The sequence below is a fragment of a genome, unplaced genomic scaffold, assembly GCF_019419815.1.
Source record: "Pyrus x bretschneideri cultivar Hongxiangsu unplaced genomic scaffold, Pyrus_bretschneideri_v1 Contig28, whole genome shotgun sequence".
In the NCBI taxonomy this organism is placed as follows: Eukaryota; Viridiplantae; Streptophyta; class Magnoliopsida; order Rosales; family Rosaceae; genus Pyrus; species Pyrus x bretschneideri.
This window is the reverse complement of record NW_025999590.1, coordinates 5,333,819-5,354,707: the sequence shown is the minus strand read 5'-3', so window position 1 is coordinate 5,354,707 and position 20,889 is coordinate 5,333,819. Positions and strand designations below refer to the sequence as shown.

Sequence of the window (20,889 nt, the reverse complement as noted above, 5' to 3'; positions counted from 1 at the left end):
TCGGTCATTTTTAAAACATTTTCAAACCACCCTTAAGTTTTACTTTTGATAACGATCAATAATAATAAGGATACTTTTGATAACGATCAATATTAAGGACTACTGTATCAAGGAGAAGGACGGCTTCGTAAATATGTGTAGTTTCCAAAATTGTGCGTGTGTTTTCGAAAGCAAAGAAAGAGAGGCGAGCAGAACAAAAACAATTAACTGGGAACATTCGTCATTGGTTCGCAGATCCTGAGCTTCGACCGAGTGTCGTCACGTTCAATGGAGTCGTCAGCCGACGGCAAGCAGAAGAAGGCGGGGGGCCGCCAGTGTTGCATCTGTCATGAGAGACGGGCCGCCCTCAAGAGACCCAAAACCCTAGAGCAGGTAATTTCTCCTACTGAGGTTTGATTTCCAATAAGCTGATATGAGAGGCATAAACTCATAATCTGTATCTTGCGGTCGTAAAACCCTAGAATTGAATTGAATCGAATCGGTTATTGTCTGTGAAGATTTGCAGGGAGTGTTTCTACGAGGTGTTTGAGGAGGAGATTCATCATGTTATTGTCGAAAACCAGTTATTTAAGCCTGGTGAGCGCATTGCCCTCGGTGCCTCCGGCGGCAAAGGTAAACTAATCAATCAAGCTGTGCTTGGAGTGCTAGGGAGTGGTGATAAATTATAATGCCGTACTGGATTGTAAAAGTTATGTTATATGGTCCTTAAGTTCCTTCTGCTTATTGCCTTTTGTGTTATTTGCTGCCTTCAGATTCCACTGTCCTCGCTTATGTATTATCCGAATTGAATAGGCGGCACAATTACGGCCTGGATCTCTTCCTCTTGTCAGTGGATGAGGGCATTACTGGCTACAGGGACGATTCTCTTGAAACCGTCAAAAGAAATGAAATCCAGGTCAAGTGAATTTCGACTATGAGTTTTCGGTCATGTTTAATGCCTTATGTTTCTCTACTTTTAAGCTTTAACTGACTCTCGTTTGAAATCTCTACTTTCAGTATGGTTTGCCGCTGAAAATAGTCTCGTACAAGGATTTGTATGGGTGGACCATGGATGAAATAGTAAAGATGATTGGTCTCAAGAACAATTGCACCTTCTGTGGTGTTTTTCGTCGTCAGGTATTTGGCTGTCTTGGAAATTGGTGTTTTTCCTTTTCTAGGCATCTTATATGTATGTATTTAGACATGACTTGGGCATTCAAATTTTTTTACAAAATATTATTTCCAAATCAACATGGTTATTGCACAGAAACTTATGGTGCTTGTTACGTAGTTATGAATGAGTAATTAAAGCACTAAAACTGGTCATTCAAACTTTCTGCTGATAACACCTACAAAGGCTGTCATTTGTGAGCTCTCTGTGTCTTTAAGCATGCAAGGCATGATCAAATTCTATTGGTTGGTGATAGATTACAAAGAACAATTCAACTTAATGGATATATCTACTTTAAGCATGCAAGGCATGATCAAATTCTATTGGTTGGTGATAGATTACAAGGAACAATTCAACTTAATGGATATATCTATTTACTTCTCAGGCCCTCGATCGTGGTGCTGCACTGTTGAAGGTAGACAAGCTTGCTACTGGACATAATGCAGATGATACTGCTGAAACAGTTCTGTTGAACATTTTACGAGGTGACATTGCAAGGTAATGCTTGTTCATATTTCATTAATGTTCTTTTTTTTCCTCTTAAGTTTGCAAAGTGAACTGAGTTGCTGGTTTTATTTTGTAGATTAAGTAGATGCACTTCAATTGTCGCTGGTGAAGACGGGCCAATTCCAAGATGCAAACCTTTTAAATACACCTATGAGAAGGAGATTGTTATATATCCTTGCTGCTGAATTATTCAATACTGATTTTTTTTTTTTCCTTTTTCTTTCATCACTGTTATTCATCTTAATGCTGAGTTGGAATTGATTGCAAAGCCTTAACTAATTTTGCACGTATGCATATTTCAAGAGGCTGGACTACTTCTCCACTGAATGTAATTTATCTTTCCTTTAGGCTCTTAAATAGTTCTCTCAAGTCTTCCTCGGTTATTTTCCCATCGCTCAACCACCCTTGCCACTATATTTCTATGTTTAATGCTTTTACAATTAGATCTCAGAAGACATTTTTGTCAAATTACAGGCATTTATTCACCCAATGCGTATCGTGGTTTTGCTCGTGAGTTCATCAAGGATTTAGAAAGAATCAGGTGAGTGCCTTGCTGAGAGAATGTTTTGCTGGTTGGCGTTGTAGTTGTCACAAATTTTTTTTCTTTTTTTTATTATATTACATCTTCAGTATGCACATTCTGTACTCCTAGTTTGACATTTTACTGGACTTCTTTCAACTGAAGACCCAGGGCTATACTTGACATCATCAAATCTGGGGAGAATTTCAGAATATCAACTTCAACAAAGATGCCAGAACAGGGGACATGTGAACGGTGCGGTTACATTTCCAGTCAGGTAAGTTTGTTACTAGTTTCACCCTGCGATACGTGACATGTGGTTGAGATATCCGATTAATGTTAGACTCGTTTGCTTTCGTTACTTGGGTAGAGCTTGGTTAGAGAATCTGAACATTGTTGCTTTATTGTGCAGAAATGGTGCAAGGCCTGTGTTTTGCTTGAGGGGCTGAATAAGGGTTTGCCAAAGCTGGGAATTGGCCGGACTCGAGGAGTTAATAACGATGACAAGAAGGATGCGAAGGAAAGAAATGGAACAAAAAGTATCGAAAGCAAGCAATGTGGAAGTTTGGATTTCTGATTAAACCTGCAGGCTATACAGTATAAAATCATGATCGACAGTAATAATAAAGCTAGGTTGGGATATTTTTTGCAACACTTGTAATGCTTTGGTTTTAGCGGGTAATTACTTGCTTACGTTTCCTCATCTGTAGCTTAGTTAGCATATTTACCCTCCTAATACGATTAAATTGTGTAATTTCCAATTTTGTCACAAGATAAAATCAGCTGCCTCACCACACCAGGCTCACCTTCTGGAGAGATTTCTTTGTGTGCCGGAAATACAGTCCAGTGCATCAAATGTAAAATACAATTGTTGAAAATTAAAAATAAATAAATTCTATCCAATAGTATTATTACAGTTGGTATATCGGTCATGTTTTCGTCACATTGCAAAATTTCTTCACCTTCTGATCACTTTCACATTATTTCATGTAAAGGACTACACATGTTATTTTGATATCTGTCCGGATCCTCCGGATCAACCCACAAAACCCAGTTTCGTAAGCCTCACAGTGATCTCCACTTTCACAAAGCCTTCACCATCATGAAAATCAGAAACCAAGTATCGGAGAAGCTTTCCGGCGACCTTCACAAAACCAAATATCGGAGAAGTCGTTAACAAAGCAGTATCGAAATTTTGGGGTGGCAGGCTTCTTGTGGGGGCTCGCTTTTTCTACTTCAGACGGCGACGATGGTGGGGATTTGGGGGAGGAAGGTGGAGATCACTGTGAGGCTTACGAAACTAGGTTTTTTGACTTGATCCGGAGGATCGGGACAGATATGTTCCGGAGAGGATCCTGTCCTTTATTTTGTCCTACAAACGACACATATTATTATGTCGTAAGAAATACATGTTTAAACCTCATTTTCATATGTGACTCTCGTCGGTTCGTCACACTTGCGCAGTGGCAGCGCTCTGTGTAACAGAGTTTCCGTCGTCATGGCATCATCAGCACCGCCAGGCTCCTCCGCGGGCGTCCAGAACTCAAAGAAATCGTTGGGGTTCATAGCAAATGCTGTGAAGCGCAAGGACAGCTTCATCCAGTTCTTCGCAATGACTGGAATTCTGCTGCTGAGCGTCAGATCGCTGGGCCAGAAGTACCGCCTCCACAATCTTCAGGAGGACACGACGGCTCTCAAGGAGGAGCAGGAAGCCCTAGCCGAGCGCACGAGGAACATCAAGCGGGACCTCCTCCACGAGGCCTCTCTCGAGCCCACTGGTCTCTTCGCTTCCAGGCTTCGCCTTCTCTTTGGAGAACGAGAGTGATCGCACTGTGAGTTCAGGTTCTGAGGATTCCTTCTCTTTATTGTTACTCTATGTAGCTATTCGATACGAAATACATTTGATAAGTTGGATGCTCAATTTTAGTGGCTTCGCGATTAATAATTGTTGTGGACCTACCTAGGGTTTTTGTGTGAGAGTTGGGGTTTAGGATTCTGAAGCAGAATGCATGCTGTTTTGTGTTCTAATTTCGATCAATTGCTAATTTGAATGTGACAAGGAATTAATATTTCAAATAACTTGTTGAACACTCTGCTCAATTTGTGTTTTGTTGATTGTAAGTGAATAGGGGATTTGTATTGTTTGCTTAGATTTCTTGCATTTGGTCCTTGGTTATAGGTTTTAACATTGAAATTTGACCGACTTTTGGTCGAGAAAGTGTTGGTGGTGTCAGTTCTCACTGCTCAGCTTAAAGTATGATTTTAGGTCGGGTACTATACGAATTCAATTCAAGTAAACAAGATTTAGTGGTTTGCTTGGACTTGGAGCTTGTGATTCAAACGTTCTATTGGCTCTGATCCTGTGATGGATTTCGCTTGTCATCTGTTTTCTGAAGTTTTGGCAGATTCTGAACCTGTGATGAATTTAGCATGTTATCCGTTTTCAAAATTTCTAGGTAAAGTTAAGGGTTGTCTGTTTTGGTTATGAAACATCTTGGGCAGATGAATCAAGCGCTTAAAAGTCTGTTTCAGTTTCATGTTTCCTTATAATGCTCAAGTAGACAGCGGATCTTGTGTTATGTTTTGGTTCGTTTCTGTGTCTGGATATTTGAGGGTTGATGTGTTGGACAACCTGCATCTAGTTCTGTATCACTACCATCACACTACACTCTGAACATCTCTAATTGAGTTAAACTTCTACTACCAGTTTCGTACCCCCTATCTTTCTCCTCTCGTGGCCAATGCTTTTCTGCCCCAATTCATAGAATTTCTATCATGTTCAAGCTTATGTTGCCATATCGTTGATTTGTGTGCATACGCACACATTGGCTTCTGCACCTTTGAAGCCGGTACTTCATTCTTTAATCTCATTGGCAAACAAGCAAAAGGATGGAAGAATTAAAAGTTATCCTAATGGGTTCATGGCGTTTCTCATTAAACTTTGTGTGTTGAATGATTGGTGTGAGCGAATAACTTGTTAGCCTATGTATTCAACAATTCAGGTTGGAATACACTTTGGGTCCTTGCCTGTAAGCAAGTGTTCCTTCTTGTAGATGATTTAGATATGTGGTAGAACTTGTCATTTCCTAGTTTCATTGAGAGATTTTGATTTGTGTAGAACTGTAATTCACACTTAAGGAGGAATGACTCATTATACGTAAGAAGCCAAGCGGTGTTCATTGGGTTTTACTTTATTTTCTTTGGTACATAAACGTAGAGGTCTTTTACCATGAGTCGAAATTGCTTTCCCTTGCACGCATTTCACTCAATGATTCTTGGGGGATTGGTTTAATCTCTCTTTCCATATGGACCTTCAATAGTATGAAATGATTGCATTGAAGCAGTTGGGAGGGTCAGTTTGAGGAGAGATTTTTTAGTGTGTTAGGAACTCGGTCCGGTACATCAAGTGTCATAATCCATTTTGAAGCCCTCTTATTTTTTAAGAAAAAGAAAAGAAAAGAGAAGGAAAGTGTTATGTTAGTAGGAAGAGGATCCTCTTTGGATCCACTTTGTGGGGATCTTAGGAATCTTCATATCTTAGCCGTTCATTTTACATTGTGCGGTAAGTTTTCGTTAGATACTTTTGTGTTTAATTTTAAATATAAAAAAAAAAAATCAAATGATTTCTAATCGTACGATAGACGATGAATGACTAAGATGTGAGAATTTCTAAGATCTCCATAAAGTGGATCCGGATAAGATCCCATTCCACGTTAGTAATAGAGTGGTGTCTATCGTATTTGAATTTTGAGAATTGGTCAGCTTAGTTGTAGTGCAAGTAACATATGTAGCTTTCAGACGCATTTTCCGTGTGTGTGAGAAAGAGAGAGAGTAGGGATTAGGTTGTGGGATGATTGAGATTTGAGAGCAATGTTTGTTTGCATGTCGTAGAGAGGAGGGATTAGGTTGTGGGATGGTTGAGATTTGAGAGCAATGATTGTTTGCATGTCTTGTGCTGTGTTTGTATTACTTTTTGTGGGCCTCACTGAGTACATGATTGAGTCCAACATAAGTTTTAAATCTTTTTTGAATTTATGTTTTTGTGGAACAGCTGTCTTGTGCTGTGTTACGGTACTCCACTATGGCCTCAACATAGATTTGGTTCTTTTTGTGGTTGGATGGTCCGAGTTCAACATGCCTACTAATCATGGGAATATTTTTGCTTAGGAAATTGTTATTGGCATTCCAAAAATCTCATTCTACACTCCTTACAAGTTTATTTTTCTTTCCTCATATAGAAAGTTTGGAGTGTAGAATAAGATTTTTAGAGTGCTAATAATAATTCCCTTTGCTTACTACCTTTAAGTTTTGATGGTGATACCTATTATCTCATTTATGAGTTTAAATTTCAAGATCTATGTAGTAAATAGACACAAATTTTAAAATTTAAACTTTATTATTGGGTATGAGCATTGAGCATTACCATCGCTTAAAGATGGTGAGCAAGAGCAAAAATGCAGAGTATGATTCTCTTCCCTTTTTTTCTCTCTCTCTCCCCTTCCCTTCCCCTCCATTTGAACGGTCATGGTTAAGCCATGTTAACATCTTATAAAAAAATAAAGATGAAATAGAGAATGTGAGATGAGAGGATGGAAAAATGATGGGAGAGAATGCTAGTCCTAAAAATGCACCCTCTAATCATGGTTAATGGGACCTACTACTAACCAACAAAGCAAAGCAATCAAACATTATCAATTAATTTGTTGGGTTTGGGGCCGCATTTGAATTCTAATTTAGAAACCGCGTACGCATGTGTTGCCGCGCTGTGAGCCTTGTCCCGTGGATCCTAAATCTGCTATTTTATCCCTAAATTTGGTAAATTTGAGTGATAACTTCTTCTATTCTTCTTGCATTGTGGGAAGGAAAGAATGAACGGGTATAAGATCAACTAGTCTCCTAACGAAACGAATTCTAATTTTAGGTATTGGGTAACGAATTTTAATCTCCAACTCACACTTTTTAGTTTATTTAATGTATTAGTCCAATTCATATTCGACCGTTAGTAAATGTGTTATTAATGACTTCTTTGGTCGGACTTTCTTGCATGTTTATTTGGGCTACGACAATATAAATTAATAAACAGTAACTTTGTTGGCAATCATTTAGAAAATAATTCTTCAAACATGAAAATGATTAACTATTGGTAATCAGTTAGAAAATGGTTATTCAAATACGAAAGTTATTTACTGTAAAAAACTAGACGAAAAAAGTTTTTTACATTGCACAAGTAATAATATAGAAGGGAGAACCAAAAGAAAAATCTTATATGCAGGAGTAAATGTTCTTACTTACTCGAGGTACTACTACATTTTAAGACATTATAGGAGCAAAAGAGAGGGTAAAATGTAGTTGAAAATTAAAAGGCTAGTAAGTATAGTGTCGTTCCATTCTCACGTGACTTGAATGTATCTTGCGAACAACAAAGTCTGAATTCATGTGCTTTCCTTTTTTACTTTTTTTTTATCCAGTCAAACATGTGCTTGATTTTATTCTACAGACATCCTGTTACCATTACCCATTTATGTCAAAATAACGAGAAAGAAAGAGACAAAGAAAGAAAGAAAAAAAAAAGAGAGGGAAGAAAGTGAGTTTTTGCTGGACACTGGACATTCAAATTCTGTATTACAGCTGTATTATTACCATAATAAAGTTAAGTAATCCTGACCCTGACTCCTGATTCCTAGGTAAGATCGAAGGCTATCACGAGAAGAATGAAACGAAACCCTATCTATATATGTGTATATAACCCTTACAAGTTTTGATTAATTGCGTGTGATATTCACGATAGCATTGACCCTCATATCATTATGTAATTAAGTAGAAGATTTGGGTTGGATTAGGCATTAATTATTCCAATTAAAATTAGATGTGTTATTAGCACTTCAAAAATCTCATTCTACACTTCAAATTTTTTATATTTGGAAATAAAAATACACTTGCGATAATTGTAAAATAACAGTCAATAACACTTCAAACTTTTTAGTTTTGTAATGTCAATAACACTTCTCTAAAATTATATGGCAAATGGCAGATCAGATTTGATTGGAAAATGGTTGACTTGACTAATCAGTGAGTGATGAGGGATAAGTTTAAAACTAATCACATTTACTCACATGCATTCTCCTTGGTCTTGGGATGGCGCCAAAACGAAACTACCACCCCACCACCACCACCTCCACCTCCACGCCCGCCTCCACACTCACACACAGCCAACCCATGTGGCAGACACACAATTCAGACTCCCAATTTATTCACTCATTAACTTCATAATTCAATTTCAATTATAAACAAATAAGTAGAAAAAACACCACCGACACGACATGCACCGCCATTTTATTTTCTTTCCATATTTTTTTTCATTCCAAATAAAATATCATTTTTTATTAACTTTCCCTCATTATCTTTGCGGCTAGGCTGCATTACACGGCATCCCTTTCCTGTGAGACTCTGTACCGCACTTAAATATATATACAGGTGCCATTCCTCCTCCCTTCCAAAGTCACCATCCGCAGCTCTGCTTCTCTCTTATTGTTCCAATTTCAGCCCATCCCAACGCCTTCAAAATCTCTCAGTCAGTTGTCAGCTTAATCGGAGCTAATTAGACTGCCGTACGCATAACTAAAATGCGGGTAAACGGAGCGGGAGGTGCGATTTCGGCACTGCTATGTCTCGCCGCTCTCTTCTCCATAGCCGTCGCTGAAGATCCCTACAGATTCTTCGAATGGAATGTCACTTACGGCGACATTTACCCTCTCGGTGTCCGCCAAAAGGTTTCTCATCCAAATCTAGTTATTTTATTTCTCGCATTGTTTTTATACGTTGATTCAAATCAGTATCTTATTCATCCGATCTGATTGAAATGAATGGGATTCCGATGTGTGGGATTTTCAGGGAATACTGATAAATGGACAGTTCCCGGGGCCAGACATCCACTCCGTCACCAATGACAATCTCATCATCAACGTCTTCAACAGCTTGGACGAGCCTTTCCTCCTCTCCTGGTACTCACTCCACCCTCTCTCTCTCTCTCTCTGGTTCTCTGATTAGTTAGGGCAAATTGCAAAGCCAAAGATTGTACTACATTAATATTTTATTAGTTATTTGGCATATATTGGAATTAAAATGACAAGATTGCCCAGTTTATTCTTTCTTAAACTATTTTAAGCCTTTGATTTTTTTTTTTTTTTTTTTTTTTTTTTGGATTCATACTAGTGCTGCACTGCACGTACTTCTCTGACGCCCTTGTTCTTTTCAGACTAGTATTATATCTTTTATTTTTATTTTTTTGAGTTTTGAGTTTTGAGTTTAGATCTGGGTAAGTGAGGTACGGTTAGAGTTTTGGACGGGTTCAGTTGGGCATGTTGATTGCAGTTGTTGGAGGGAAGGCATGGAATGGAACAATCAGATATAGTACTGACGACGACTACGACCACCCCAGCTGAGCTTTCTATATGTATATGTAGATATTAGAAAACAAGGAAACTAATGAAAAAAAATTGAAAATTTTGAATTTTAATGGTAAGGGTAAAATAAAAAATAAAATAAATAGTATCAGGATTGATTTTTTAGTATAAAAATGTGCTTTTTCGTTAAGGTGAACAGTATCGAAAACTTTTCATTAAAAATCCTAGAAAATATGACTCGGTTTGTCTCTAAATAAGCGACGGCTGTGGCTGAGCTTAATCATTTATTTCTTGTTAACCAACATTACCCTTATTTTGATTTTTGATGTTTGTTTCCCCTACCATTATTGATTTGTTTGAGAACGACTTGCACGATACAAACTTTTATTCAGTAGGGTGCCCAATTTTTTCCTTTTTTTTCTAAGAATTTTTTTAGCATCTTAATAAATTAAGCTACGATTTTTTAAGTTTGTTGACTTAATTTTCCTTGAAAAGGACCAAGAACGAGTAGAAAATTAATTGTCCTTTGGGACCCTAGCTACTTGTTTCTTTTTCTTGAAAAATCTCTCATAATGAGAAATCTTTTAGTTTGTTCGGAAATATGATCTGGTACATTAAGTGTTATAATAAATTGGATGAAAATTTTCTTTTTCAAGTTTTCAATCAACTGTAGTATTATATTTGATGTATCAGATTGTGTTTTCGATACTCTAAAAATAAACCTAAAGTCATCCATTAATGAAATATATTAAAAGAAATCCAGTCAATTAATCAATTCTTGTTAAAGGAAGCAGGAGGTTATTTAACGAATTAATATTTTATTTAATTTGGTTTTGTAAAAATAGGAACGGAATCCAGCAAAGAAGGAATTCATATGAGGACGGAGTGTACGGAACAACCTGCCCAATTCCACCGGGGAGGAACTTCACCTACATTCTCCAAGTCAAGGACCAAATCGGAAGTTTCTACTACTTCCCGTCACTCGATTTCCACAAGGCTGCCGGCGGCTTCGGAGGCATCCGAATTCTCAGCAGGCCCAGAATTCCCGTCCCTTTCCCCGACCCTGACGGTGATTACACTGTTCTTATTGGCGATTGGTACAAGTCTAATCACACGGTAAATCCTATTTTCCACTCCTTTTTACTTTCTCCACTAAAATCACACACAGTTCATTTACCCGTGTTCCTAGTCACATACATTTTCCCACCTTTTTTGGTTTGATCTGAAGTTTTCCGGCATTTCGGAAGGAAAGAAAACAAACAAAAATCATAAAGCGCTTATGTCGTTAGCATGTTATCGTTTACTTTTCTGTAGCTAGACCACTGGACCTGTTTGACGTCTGTTATCCTGTCTTGGCAGGATTCTCTTCCCCTTATTTTTCTTCCCATTCCTCCTTTTCTCTCACTCTTTTTTGTCTTTTCTCTCTTTAAAAATTCAAAATAAGACGTTGACGTTCCTAAATAGGAGGGGAGGGAGGGAAGAGAGATTAGGTTAGAAGAGAATCCTACCACCTCGGTAAAACAGTTCGTTTTGCGCTTTTATTCTTTTTTTTTTTTTTTCTCTTACAAACTATAAAATAATTTACACTAAATTATCAACAAATTTGAACACAAGACTTCAAATACATGAATGAATGCTCTAAATTGAGCTATAAGTTTATTTCCACTCGAAAGCAATTTTTTGTGAAAGAAAAAAAAAATCTAAAGCAATTTTTGCAACTGGTTTCTTTAGAAAAAGAAAATTAGATTAACAATTTTTGAATTTCAAGCCATTAAAGTTTTAGTCGTTAACCTAAGAATTAGTGAGTATTGATGTTCATAAAATTATTATAATGTAAAGATAAATAAGAGACGACTTCTAATAGGATTACTAAGGGAACTAGCGCTCTACAGACTATTTACACATTTCTTTTTATCTTTCATCTACCTCTCTCTCTCTCTCTCTCTCTCTCTCTCTCTCTCTCAGTTTTTAGAATTAATGAAGAGGGTGTAAAAAATCGTATATTGATAGCACCACCTTATCGAAATCGTGGTAACCCTTGTTGGTCTGCGGGCCTGTGGGTAAGTGTGTGTGTGTATGTGTTGGACCACAGACGCAGTGTTGGGCGTGTCGCCTTCTTCATCTGCCCACTCCAATTCGCCCATTTAGTCACCCAGTTTTCCCCTAATCTTGTAACTTGTTGCGCATTGTTTTATTGTGTTGTGGTTCACTCCCATTATCTACCTCACATGTGACCGAAGCTAATAAAGCCAAACAGTTCATCTCTGAAACCATATCTCAGTAGCCGGAGAATTTTCTGATGCAAGCAAATATTTTACTTTATACTATTTAAATTGCGGAAAAATATCGAACTCTAGTGCACAAAAAAACATATCGGGTCAAGTCAATGCGACTACATTCACGTCTATCTCTAGAACAACCTTGATTAGCTTTGATTGCTTTGTTAATTTATCAATGTTGATAATTTTATTTGTCTTGTACAGACCTTGAAGGCTCATCTGGACCGTGGTAAGAAGCTACCTTCTCCTGATGGAATCCTTATCAACGGTCGCGGTCCCGGTGGATTTTCTCTTAATTTCGAACAAGGTGTGCCTTCAAATTTATTCTTGATATCAACTTTTGCAATCACAACCATCCTACATTTATCTTCCTTAGATTGTTAATGGTGTATATTTATTACTGTATCTCATTGCAGGAAAAACGTACAGGCTGCGAATTTCAAATGTTGGGTTGCAAAATTCCCTCAACTTCCGCATTCAAAACCACAAAATGAAGCTGGTAGAAGTAGAGGGAACACACACCCTCCAAACTACCTACTCATCCCTTGATGTACATGTTGGCCAATCTTACTCCGTTCTTGTAACAGCTGATCAGCCCGGACAAGACTACTATGTTGTAGCTTCCTCTCGTTTCACCTCTCCAATCCTCACCACAACCGGCACTGTCCATTACGCCAACTCTGCTGGCGCAGTCTCTGGCCCACCCCCTGGCGGACCTACCATCCAAGTCGACTGGTCTTTGAACCAAGCCCGCTCTATCAGGTACTTTCTCATTTCAGACTATTTCAATCAAATTGGACTAATATCCTGACAACTACTCGATGAACTTATAAATGTTGAAACGTGTTACGTCTTACAAGTTCTATGTAGAGCTTTCGTTCAACTCTAGTCCTAGCCACCAAACGAGTTTATGTTTTAAGCCAAAACAATATGCAATATTCATTCATAATTAAATCTACACTTCAAGTTCATCGATCATGTATAACGTCCTAGCTAATTGAATTTTACGCATGTATGTTATTTCAGGACTAATCTTACAGCAAGTGGACCAAGGCCGAACCCACAGGGCTCATACCACTATGGAATGATCAACTTAACCAAAACTTACGTGCTAGAAAACTCTGCTGGTCAAGTGAATGGGAAGCAAAGATATGGAGTGAACAGTGTGTCATTTGTTCCAGCGGACACTCCCCTGAAGCTTGCGGACTACTTCAAAATTGGAGGAGTTTTCCGTGTTGGAAGCATCTCCGACAAGCCTACTGGTGGAGGATTGTATCTTGACACCTCAGTTTTGGGTGCTGATTTTAGAACATTCGTCGAGATTGTGTTCCAAAACAACGAAGATATCATTCAAAGCTGGCATCTTGATGGTTACTCTTTCTTTGTTGTTGGGTAAGCATACTCAATTATCAGCTCCATATGCTTTTAACTCAATCCAGCCTATCTTGATAAATAATTCAAAATTGCTTGTCAAATATTTGCAGTATGGATGGAGGCCAGTGGACAACTGCTAGCAGGGATGCGTACAATCTCCGAGATGCGGTTTCACGTTGCACCACTCAGGTATATAATTACTCCTCGTTACATTTGCATTTGATGCTCACATTATAACAGCTACGACAATGAAGAGAAAAACAAAAACAAAAACAAACAAGCAGTAACATAGGTATATACATATGGTTAATTTATAGAACACGGTGAATGCAGGTGTATCCCAAATCGTGGACGGCTATCCACATTGCGCTTGATAACGTGGGAATGTGGAACTTGAGGACAGAATTTTGGGCACGACAGTACCTTGGACAACAATTATATCTGCGTGTTTATACTTCATCCACTTCACTTAGGGATGAATTCCCCATTCCAAGGAATGCTCGGCTATGTGGCAAAGCAAGCGGCCAGCGCACACGACCCCTCTAAACTCTAACTTAAGGGCTATGCCAGCAGAGTGCGAGCGAGTGAAGGGCCTCTGCGATCGAGTTTTAGCTTATCTGGTTAAGATAGAACAACAGTTAACTCAACTGTTGCTTCTTATTTGATTTTTCTGCGGTGCCGTTTGATTACGACATATATTTATGCAGCATGATCGGAATTGTCAAAGACCTCAGCTCGAGGTCACATTAATTCTTTCCTAGAGCAGATTGATTGTATTCCTTTTGTTATTGCACCAGGCTTCGTATAATTATGATAAGGTTGGGTGACCCTCCTGTCCTCAAGTTGTTTCTCGATCATCTCTACCCACTAGTTTTCTGTTATTATATATTTTGCTGTGTACATAATATTGAGATCGTTTGAAAGTGTTTTTAAAATAAATGAAAGAATTTTTGCTGAAAATGTTTTTAAAATCAATTTCTAGTAAAAATTCAAGTGGATCTTAGAAAAACATTTGAAGTGCTTCCTACAAGAAGTACTATATTATCTGGTGCCTAAAAGTGAGTAGGAAGATAAACTGGTCTAACAATTCCTTCTTCTTTTAACAAGAAGATAAACTCGTCTAATTTATGAGTAGGAAGTCCAATTTTAAGTGCAAAGAAGTAAAAATTCTCTCGATCAATTGACCTATTCACATCTACCTTGTATCATGCTACTTTGTTCATGAGATTGCTCCAACAAGAAAAAGATCAAGTACAACTTGACCAAATGATTCAACAACTTTGTTTAATGAGATTTTTTTTTTTTTTTTTTTTTTTTTTGTATTGTTCAATGAGATTTGTAGTTGTAGTGCTTGACCCCCTATTTTATTATCTACGCCGATGCCTTGTGTCGAGTTTTTAGCAATGTCCACATAAACTTGAGGCCTTATTCCACATTGCCGAATAATTTTGTCACAATTTTGAATTAATTTCATAAAGTATAGCAATGTCCACATTAACAAATGCTATATTCATAGGATTACCAAAAAAAAATGCTACACTCATAAGGAATATTAGTAAATACTTGAGTTTTTAGCATTGTTCTAAAAATTCCAAATTGGCGCCGCCTAGACGCTAAACAGTTGGCCACCGCCCCTATTAATGTCTAGGCGTTTGAAAATTAAGAAAGGATGTCTATACCTACTGTGGCGCCCGCCTAGCCCGCCCAGATCCGCCTAGTTTGCAACTCACTTAGACATAAAATAGATAACTTTAATTTTACTTTTTATTTTTTTCAATTAATTGTAAGAGATTTGTTGAATATTTAAATGAACGTATATTATATGCTTGTTCCCCATATTTTTATTATGTTCCAATATTTCATAATATATATATGTCATTCTATTTTGTAATTTATGATTAAATTATATATATTTTAAGTATAAACGGACACTTATTTACATAAAATATAATATATTTACTTAAATCCGCCTAATATGACTAGGCGCTAGGCTAACTGAGTAGTGAGAAAAAATTAAGAATTGAAACTTACACATCTAAATTGAATTTAAAAATATTAAATATACCAAATAGATTAAAATAAACTTTTAATTGGACAAATTAATGATAAAATTACCAACAGCAAATTGGCACAAATTGAAAGTTTTAAGTAAGATCAAAACTAAATTAAAAGTGTGTGTTTATTGTAAACCAAATTAAGGAAGAAAAAGCCAATAAGAGAACAGCAATAGGGCCTTCCTGCGACTTCGCGCGACTACATAAAGAGTTCCCGTGCGACCTTATATATAACTCGCTAGGGCATTTGGTACTTATCATTTCAAATCACCGGCTAGAAATCACGCTGGCCCACCCTCCCCTTTCAATCCAACCGTTCGTTCCATAGCCCTTGTTCTGATGCATCACATTTTAAAAAATGGAGCAACCTAGAGGAGGCTACACATCCGGTTCTTCTCACTACTTCTGTTTTACTCCAGTGCTGCCGGTTCAGAGTCTTAAAACCCTCGACGCCGAAACCAGTTAGTTTGGGCGGGATCTAGAGTCTTCGATTCTCCGTTCACCGTCTCCGTCTTCACTTTCTCTTCTGTAAGATCAGGTAGTTTCTCAATCACGGTTTCCGTTTCGTAAGATTTTGAGGTTTAGGGTTTTACCAGACTTGAGATTTTATTTCCTTTAACTTTCCTCTCTTCTCTCATTTCCTTGTGATTTGCGTGTTCGGATTTTGTTGCCGTATTATTTAACTTTGTTTTGTAAAATCTCACAGATTTTCTTCAGGCGAAGTCGTTTGATATCTCGATTCCATGGCGGTATGCAAATGTTTAGAGTTTGATTATTGACATTTTATTTTTCAGATTTCCTTTTTTTTTGTTTGATTTGATTTGATTGACGAATGCGATAGGTGGAAAGAATTTTCAAAGATGAAGCTAGTGAGGAGAAAGGAGAGCGTGCCAGACTGGTGAGTTTTCTGCACTGTGCTTTGAACGTGTGTTTGTAGTAAACAAATGTTATTTATGTTAGGGTTGACAGTTCATTTGCCTATTGAAATTGATTTTATGCTTATGATGGAACGATTTAGTTTCCCGAAAGGCAACGTTTGTTACAAAATAGTAGAAATGAAATGTTGTTGGTTAATATTCTGGAGTTGAATCACAGCATTCGTTCAAATGCTGTGATTTTTCGGTTTTGACAAAATGTTTTCCAAACTTTTTTTTTTTGGAGGAATTAGTGTGGATTTTGTATAAAAATTGAGGTGTTCAAATAATCTTTCATTTGCAATAATTAATTGTGTTCGCAAGGCTTTCTGGAATTTTTGACCGTTCCAGATTATATTGGAAATTTGTTGGTGTATAATAGTGTAGGGCGGTGTATGTTAGGGGATTTTAATCTCTTTTTGTCTATTCACATGTCAAATCAATATGGCTAGCTAAAATTTGATGTATCCCTCATGCTTACTACTTATCTATAATTTGTATTGTTTAAGGCTTCATTTGTGGGTGCAATGGCAATTGCTGACTTGGTAAAGACGACCTTGGGACCAAAGGGAATGGTTGGTGTCTCTTACTCTGTTGCCAAACTAATAGACACTTGTGCGTATACAACGGTTTCCTACTTGTGTTAAATCACTTTCTTATTAATATATTTGGACAGGATAAAATTCTTCAATCAACAGGAAGAGGTCATGAGGTTACTGTTACTAATGATGGGGCCACCATCTTAAAGTCCCTGCATATTGACAATGCAGCTGCCAAAGTTCTTGTCGGTATCCTTGCAATTGCATTTTGAATTTGTGACTGTTGTTCACACTGATTATTACAGGTTACAACATGTTTTTCCATTTTAGTTATCATTTTACGTATATGTATATCTACTTGGTCAAAACTGTTGTTGGCAAGTTATCTGTGATCTTCAAGTACTGAAAGTGTATGGGAGGGGTAGAGATAGATCTTACTCACATTTTGCAATGATCCTTAATACAAGAGTCAGATATTTCAAAAGTTCAAGATGATGAAGTTGGTGATGGGACAACTTCTGTTGTTGTTTTGGCGGGGGAACTCTTAAGGGAGGCTGAAAAGCTGGTTGCATCAAAGATTCACCCAATGACAATCATTTCAGGTTTGTCTGAAGTTTCTGCAAACACCTCTCACTAGTTTTGTTGCTCTGTTCTGTTGTTGTTTATGTGGTACCATGTGACTTTGGAGTTAGTAATGCTGTCAGTTTGATTGTTTAGGTTATCGGATGGCAGCTGAATGTGCTCGTGATGCTTTGTTGCATAAGGTTGTGGATAACAAGGCTGATTCTGGTATTCACTACTGACTATTATTTTGAATTTAATTGCTTTATTTTGACTTCAGTTGCTTCTGTACCATTCATCAATTATATGACTTTAGGGATCAACATTCATTTAGTAGCTGTTGATATGAGTTATTCTAGTCACATGATGTTCAGTTAATGAATTTGATGGGCTTGATCATTATGCATGGTGCTTTCTGAGGTTGGAGCTTTTGAATGGATTAGCTATGCTTTCATTATCTTTGCCTTGCACAACTGTAACTAAATGAAGGAGGCATCACTGAATTTTGCAGAGAAATTTAAGTCAGACCTAATGAAGATCGCAATGACTACTTTGAGCTCCAAAATTCTTTCTCAGGATAAGGAACATTTTGCACAGCTAGCAGTTGATGCTGTGATGCGCCTAAAGGTGATTGTAACTTAACGTTTGGTAGTTAAGGTTCAATGTGAGTGTTGAAAACATTTCTTTTTCTTTAGTCTTCATGTTTTTTCACAAGCTGTTTGCAATGGCAGGGGAGCACCAACTTAGAGGCCATCCAAATTATAAAGAAGCCCGGTGGATCACTTATAGACTCATTTTTAGATGAAGGGTAAGAAAGAAAATGAACTTTTGAGCTTATGTTATTTTTACTGCCAATTTCGTCAATTTTGGAAATTCTATTATGCAGTGTTGGAGATTTCTGTTCCTTGTCATCAATTATCTGCATAGCTGATATGGGCTGTGAATTTCTTTTTGTTTTTTTTTTTTTTTGGTTATGCATGTTGATTTCTTATTTACTCTTGTGTGACCTCTTCCATACTTCTGTTTTTATTGTTCAGATTTATTCTTGACAAGAAAATAGGTCTTGGTCAGCCGAAGCGCATAGAGAATGCAAACATTTTGGTTGCAAATACAGCAATGGACACAGACAAAGTGAAGATTTATGGGGCTCGTGTTCGTGTTGACTCAATGGCGAAAGTTGCTGAAATTGAAGGGGCTGAGAAAGATAAAATGAGAGAAAAAGTTCAGAAGATCATAGGTCACGGAATTAACTGTTTTGTTAACAGACAGTTGATCTACAATTTCCCAGAAGAACTCTTTGCAGATGCTGGAATACTTGCAATTGAGCATGCTGATTTTGATGGCATTGAGCGTTTGGCCTTAGTTACTGGTGGTGAAATTGCATCAACCTTTGATAACCCAGAGTCCGTTAAGCTTGGGCACTGCAAGCTGATTGAGGAAATTATGATTGGTGAGGACAAGTTGATCCACTTTTCTGGAGTTGAACTGGGTCAGGCTTGCACAATAGTGCTGAGAGGCGCAAGGTATTTTTGCATTTACATTTTGTTTTCTTCTATTTCAATTCTGCACTGGCTAATATTACTGTGCCCACACGGATGTAATTCTAACCGCTTTTGTGTGTGTGTGTGTTTGGTGGGGTGGTGGGGGGAGATATAGTATATGTAATGTGAGAGTTAATATATGAAATGGAGTACCATACATGTTTAGCTTATCTTATTTGCGGCCATAGTTAAACTGGCTGAGAGTCTGTCGGACTCATATGCCTTTTGGAATACCAGAAATTATGTATGCAGGTATTACTTTTGTGGCTTGTGTTGGCTGACAGTTTTGTTATTAGCTGATTGGAAACAGCAACTCTTGTCCGCTTGTATTGCCCTTTCTTCCCACTTGTGGATATTCCTTGTAGCACCTAGAATTAGGATTTACATATAAAGTATTCCTCAAAAAGATGTAGGAAGCAGTTGTTCTGGCCCTGGAGTTAAAATTGGTTTACTTTTAGTTGGATGATGCTATGATATGTTTGTACTTTGGCAGCCATCACGTGCTTGACGAGGCTGAAAGGTCTCTGCATGATGCCTTGTGCGTTCTGTCTCAGACGGTCAATGACAGCAGAGTTTTGCTTGGTGGTGGATGGCCTGAGATGATAATGGCAAAGGAAGTTGATGAGCTGGCCAGGAAAACGCCTGGAAAGAAATCTCATGCTATTGAAGCTTTCTCGCGGGCACTCTTGGCCATTCCTACTATCATTGCTGACAATGCTGGTTTGGACAGTGCTGAATTGATTGCAAAGCTACGTGCGGAGCACCAGAAAGAAGGATGCACTTCCGGCATTGATGTCATCTCTGGAACAGTAAGTACCGGAACGAAAAGAAATGAACAAAATCATAGATGTATGACATTTCTTTAGTATATTGAGCATGGTGTTTGACCTCAGCTTTGGAATGCCGTATCCATTACGTGATACTGTCATCTCTCATGCAAAGCGAAGCATTACATGTTAATGGGGAGTAATTACTTGTCGAGTGTCTGAACTCTCATGGTGATTTGACGGGTGGCATTTTTTTTAACATTGTGACAGGTAGGAGACATGGCGGAACGAGGGATATCAGAAGCGTTTAAAGTTAAGCAGGCCGTGCTGCTGTCTGCAACAGAGGCTGCGGAGATGATTCTTAGAGTTGATGAGATCATCACCTGTGCACCACGGAAGAGAGAAGATAGAATGTGATTTGCCAGAAACAGATGTATTTTGATGTCTGCTCTTTTGCCTGGCAATATGTGGTTTTGTATGTTGATGTTATTGTTAGATGGGATCGAAACAAAATTTTGGAAGAATGGGTTTTCGATATCGTCGGGACTGTAACTGAGGACTTAATTTGAATTTATTTTGAGTGGATGTTTCTTATTTGGTCTGGTCATCTCGTTTGGGCTACTGATTTATGTTGTTAATTCCACCCGACAGCAGCCTCCACCCTCTCCGGTGGTTGTATCGCGGACACCCGCTGTCTTTATTCCCAACCACTCCAATTCATCAATTCGTGGTTGTCCTCAATGGACACTGGTAAAAGTAGTCCCCATGTTTGGTAGCTCGGACCACCACGGAATTTGCGGTTGTTGCCGAGGTAGGAGGTGGTTTTCTCTGTTGTGATTTTTTTCACAACAATTTTCTTTTTACACCCAATATCGTTTACGGGTAAAACGTGGTTGGGTTTTCTTTGTTTTGATTATTTTCTTAACAATTTTCCTTCTACAGCCAACATCTTTTCAGGGTTAACCGGAAAGTTTGTAGGATAACATTTTTAAGTCGAGTGTGGAAAGATAATTGTATTTTTTTCATTTTTTATTTTATAGTATATAATATTCTGCTTTAACGGAGTAAAAATATGAAGTATATGAAGTTAAGTCATAATTAAGTATCGAACTTGTAATTTTTTCAATACTATGTAGCACTAATGATACAGAATGAAAAGAGAAGATATACATAACTGTAGAAATCAAATTTAATGTTAAAACACCCATAACATTGAGTTAGACGTAGCATTGAAATCACACATATCTTTAAGTGATGTATTTACAAATATCAAAACATGG

At 37.7% G+C, this 20,889-nt stretch overlaps 4 protein-coding genes across 4 annotated transcripts; all 4 read left to right on the top strand.

Moving 5' to 3' along the window:
- Positions 1–120: 120 nt before the first annotated feature.
- On the top strand, positions 121–3,100 carry LOC103927203 (cytoplasmic tRNA 2-thiolation protein 1). Its single transcript, XM_009336104.3, has 10 exons — positions 121–372; positions 498–612; positions 753–895; positions 997–1,116; positions 1,536–1,648; positions 1,734–1,826; positions 1,945–1,985; positions 2,132–2,198; positions 2,343–2,454; positions 2,590–3,100. Exons 1-10 carry the CDS (start codon positions 268–270, stop codon positions 2,752–2,754), a joined length of 1,074 nt encoding a protein of 357 aa, XP_009334379.2. The 5' UTR covers positions 121–267; the 3' UTR covers positions 2,755–3,100.
- A 575-nt stretch (positions 3,101–3,675) lies between these two features.
- On the top strand, positions 3,676–4,277 carry LOC125479131. The gene has a single exon (XM_048588165.1). The coding sequence runs from the start codon at positions 3,676–3,678 to the stop codon at positions 4,000–4,002; it is 327 nt and encodes a 108-aa protein (XP_048444122.1). The 3' UTR covers positions 4,003–4,277.
- A 4,508-nt stretch (positions 4,278–8,785) lies between these two features.
- LOC125479250 (L-ascorbate oxidase homolog) lies at positions 8,786–14,090 on the top strand. The gene is made up of 8 exons (XM_048588400.1): positions 8,786–8,947; positions 9,069–9,178; positions 10,426–10,696; positions 12,064–12,166; positions 12,276–12,621; positions 12,886–13,251; positions 13,344–13,422; positions 13,567–14,090. The coding sequence occupies exons 1-8, from the start codon at positions 8,801–8,803 to the stop codon at positions 13,777–13,779; spliced, it is 1,635 nt and encodes a 544-aa protein (XP_048444357.1). The 5' UTR covers positions 8,786–8,800; the 3' UTR covers positions 13,780–14,090.
- A 1,564-nt stretch (positions 14,091–15,654) lies between these two features.
- LOC103927221 (T-complex protein 1 subunit beta) lies at positions 15,655–20,203 on the top strand. Its single transcript, XM_048588478.1, has 12 exons — positions 15,655–15,825; positions 15,994–16,036; positions 16,129–16,185; positions 16,711–16,776; positions 16,878–16,989; positions 17,214–17,342; positions 17,458–17,529; positions 17,813–17,928; positions 18,033–18,109; positions 18,339–18,824; positions 19,336–19,651; positions 19,880–20,203. The coding sequence occupies exons 2-12, from the start codon at positions 16,031–16,033 to the stop codon at positions 20,024–20,026; spliced, it is 1,584 nt and encodes a 527-aa protein (XP_048444435.1). The 5' UTR covers positions 15,655–15,825; positions 15,994–16,030; the 3' UTR covers positions 20,027–20,203.
- The last annotated feature ends 686 nt before the right edge of the window (positions 20,204–20,889 follow it).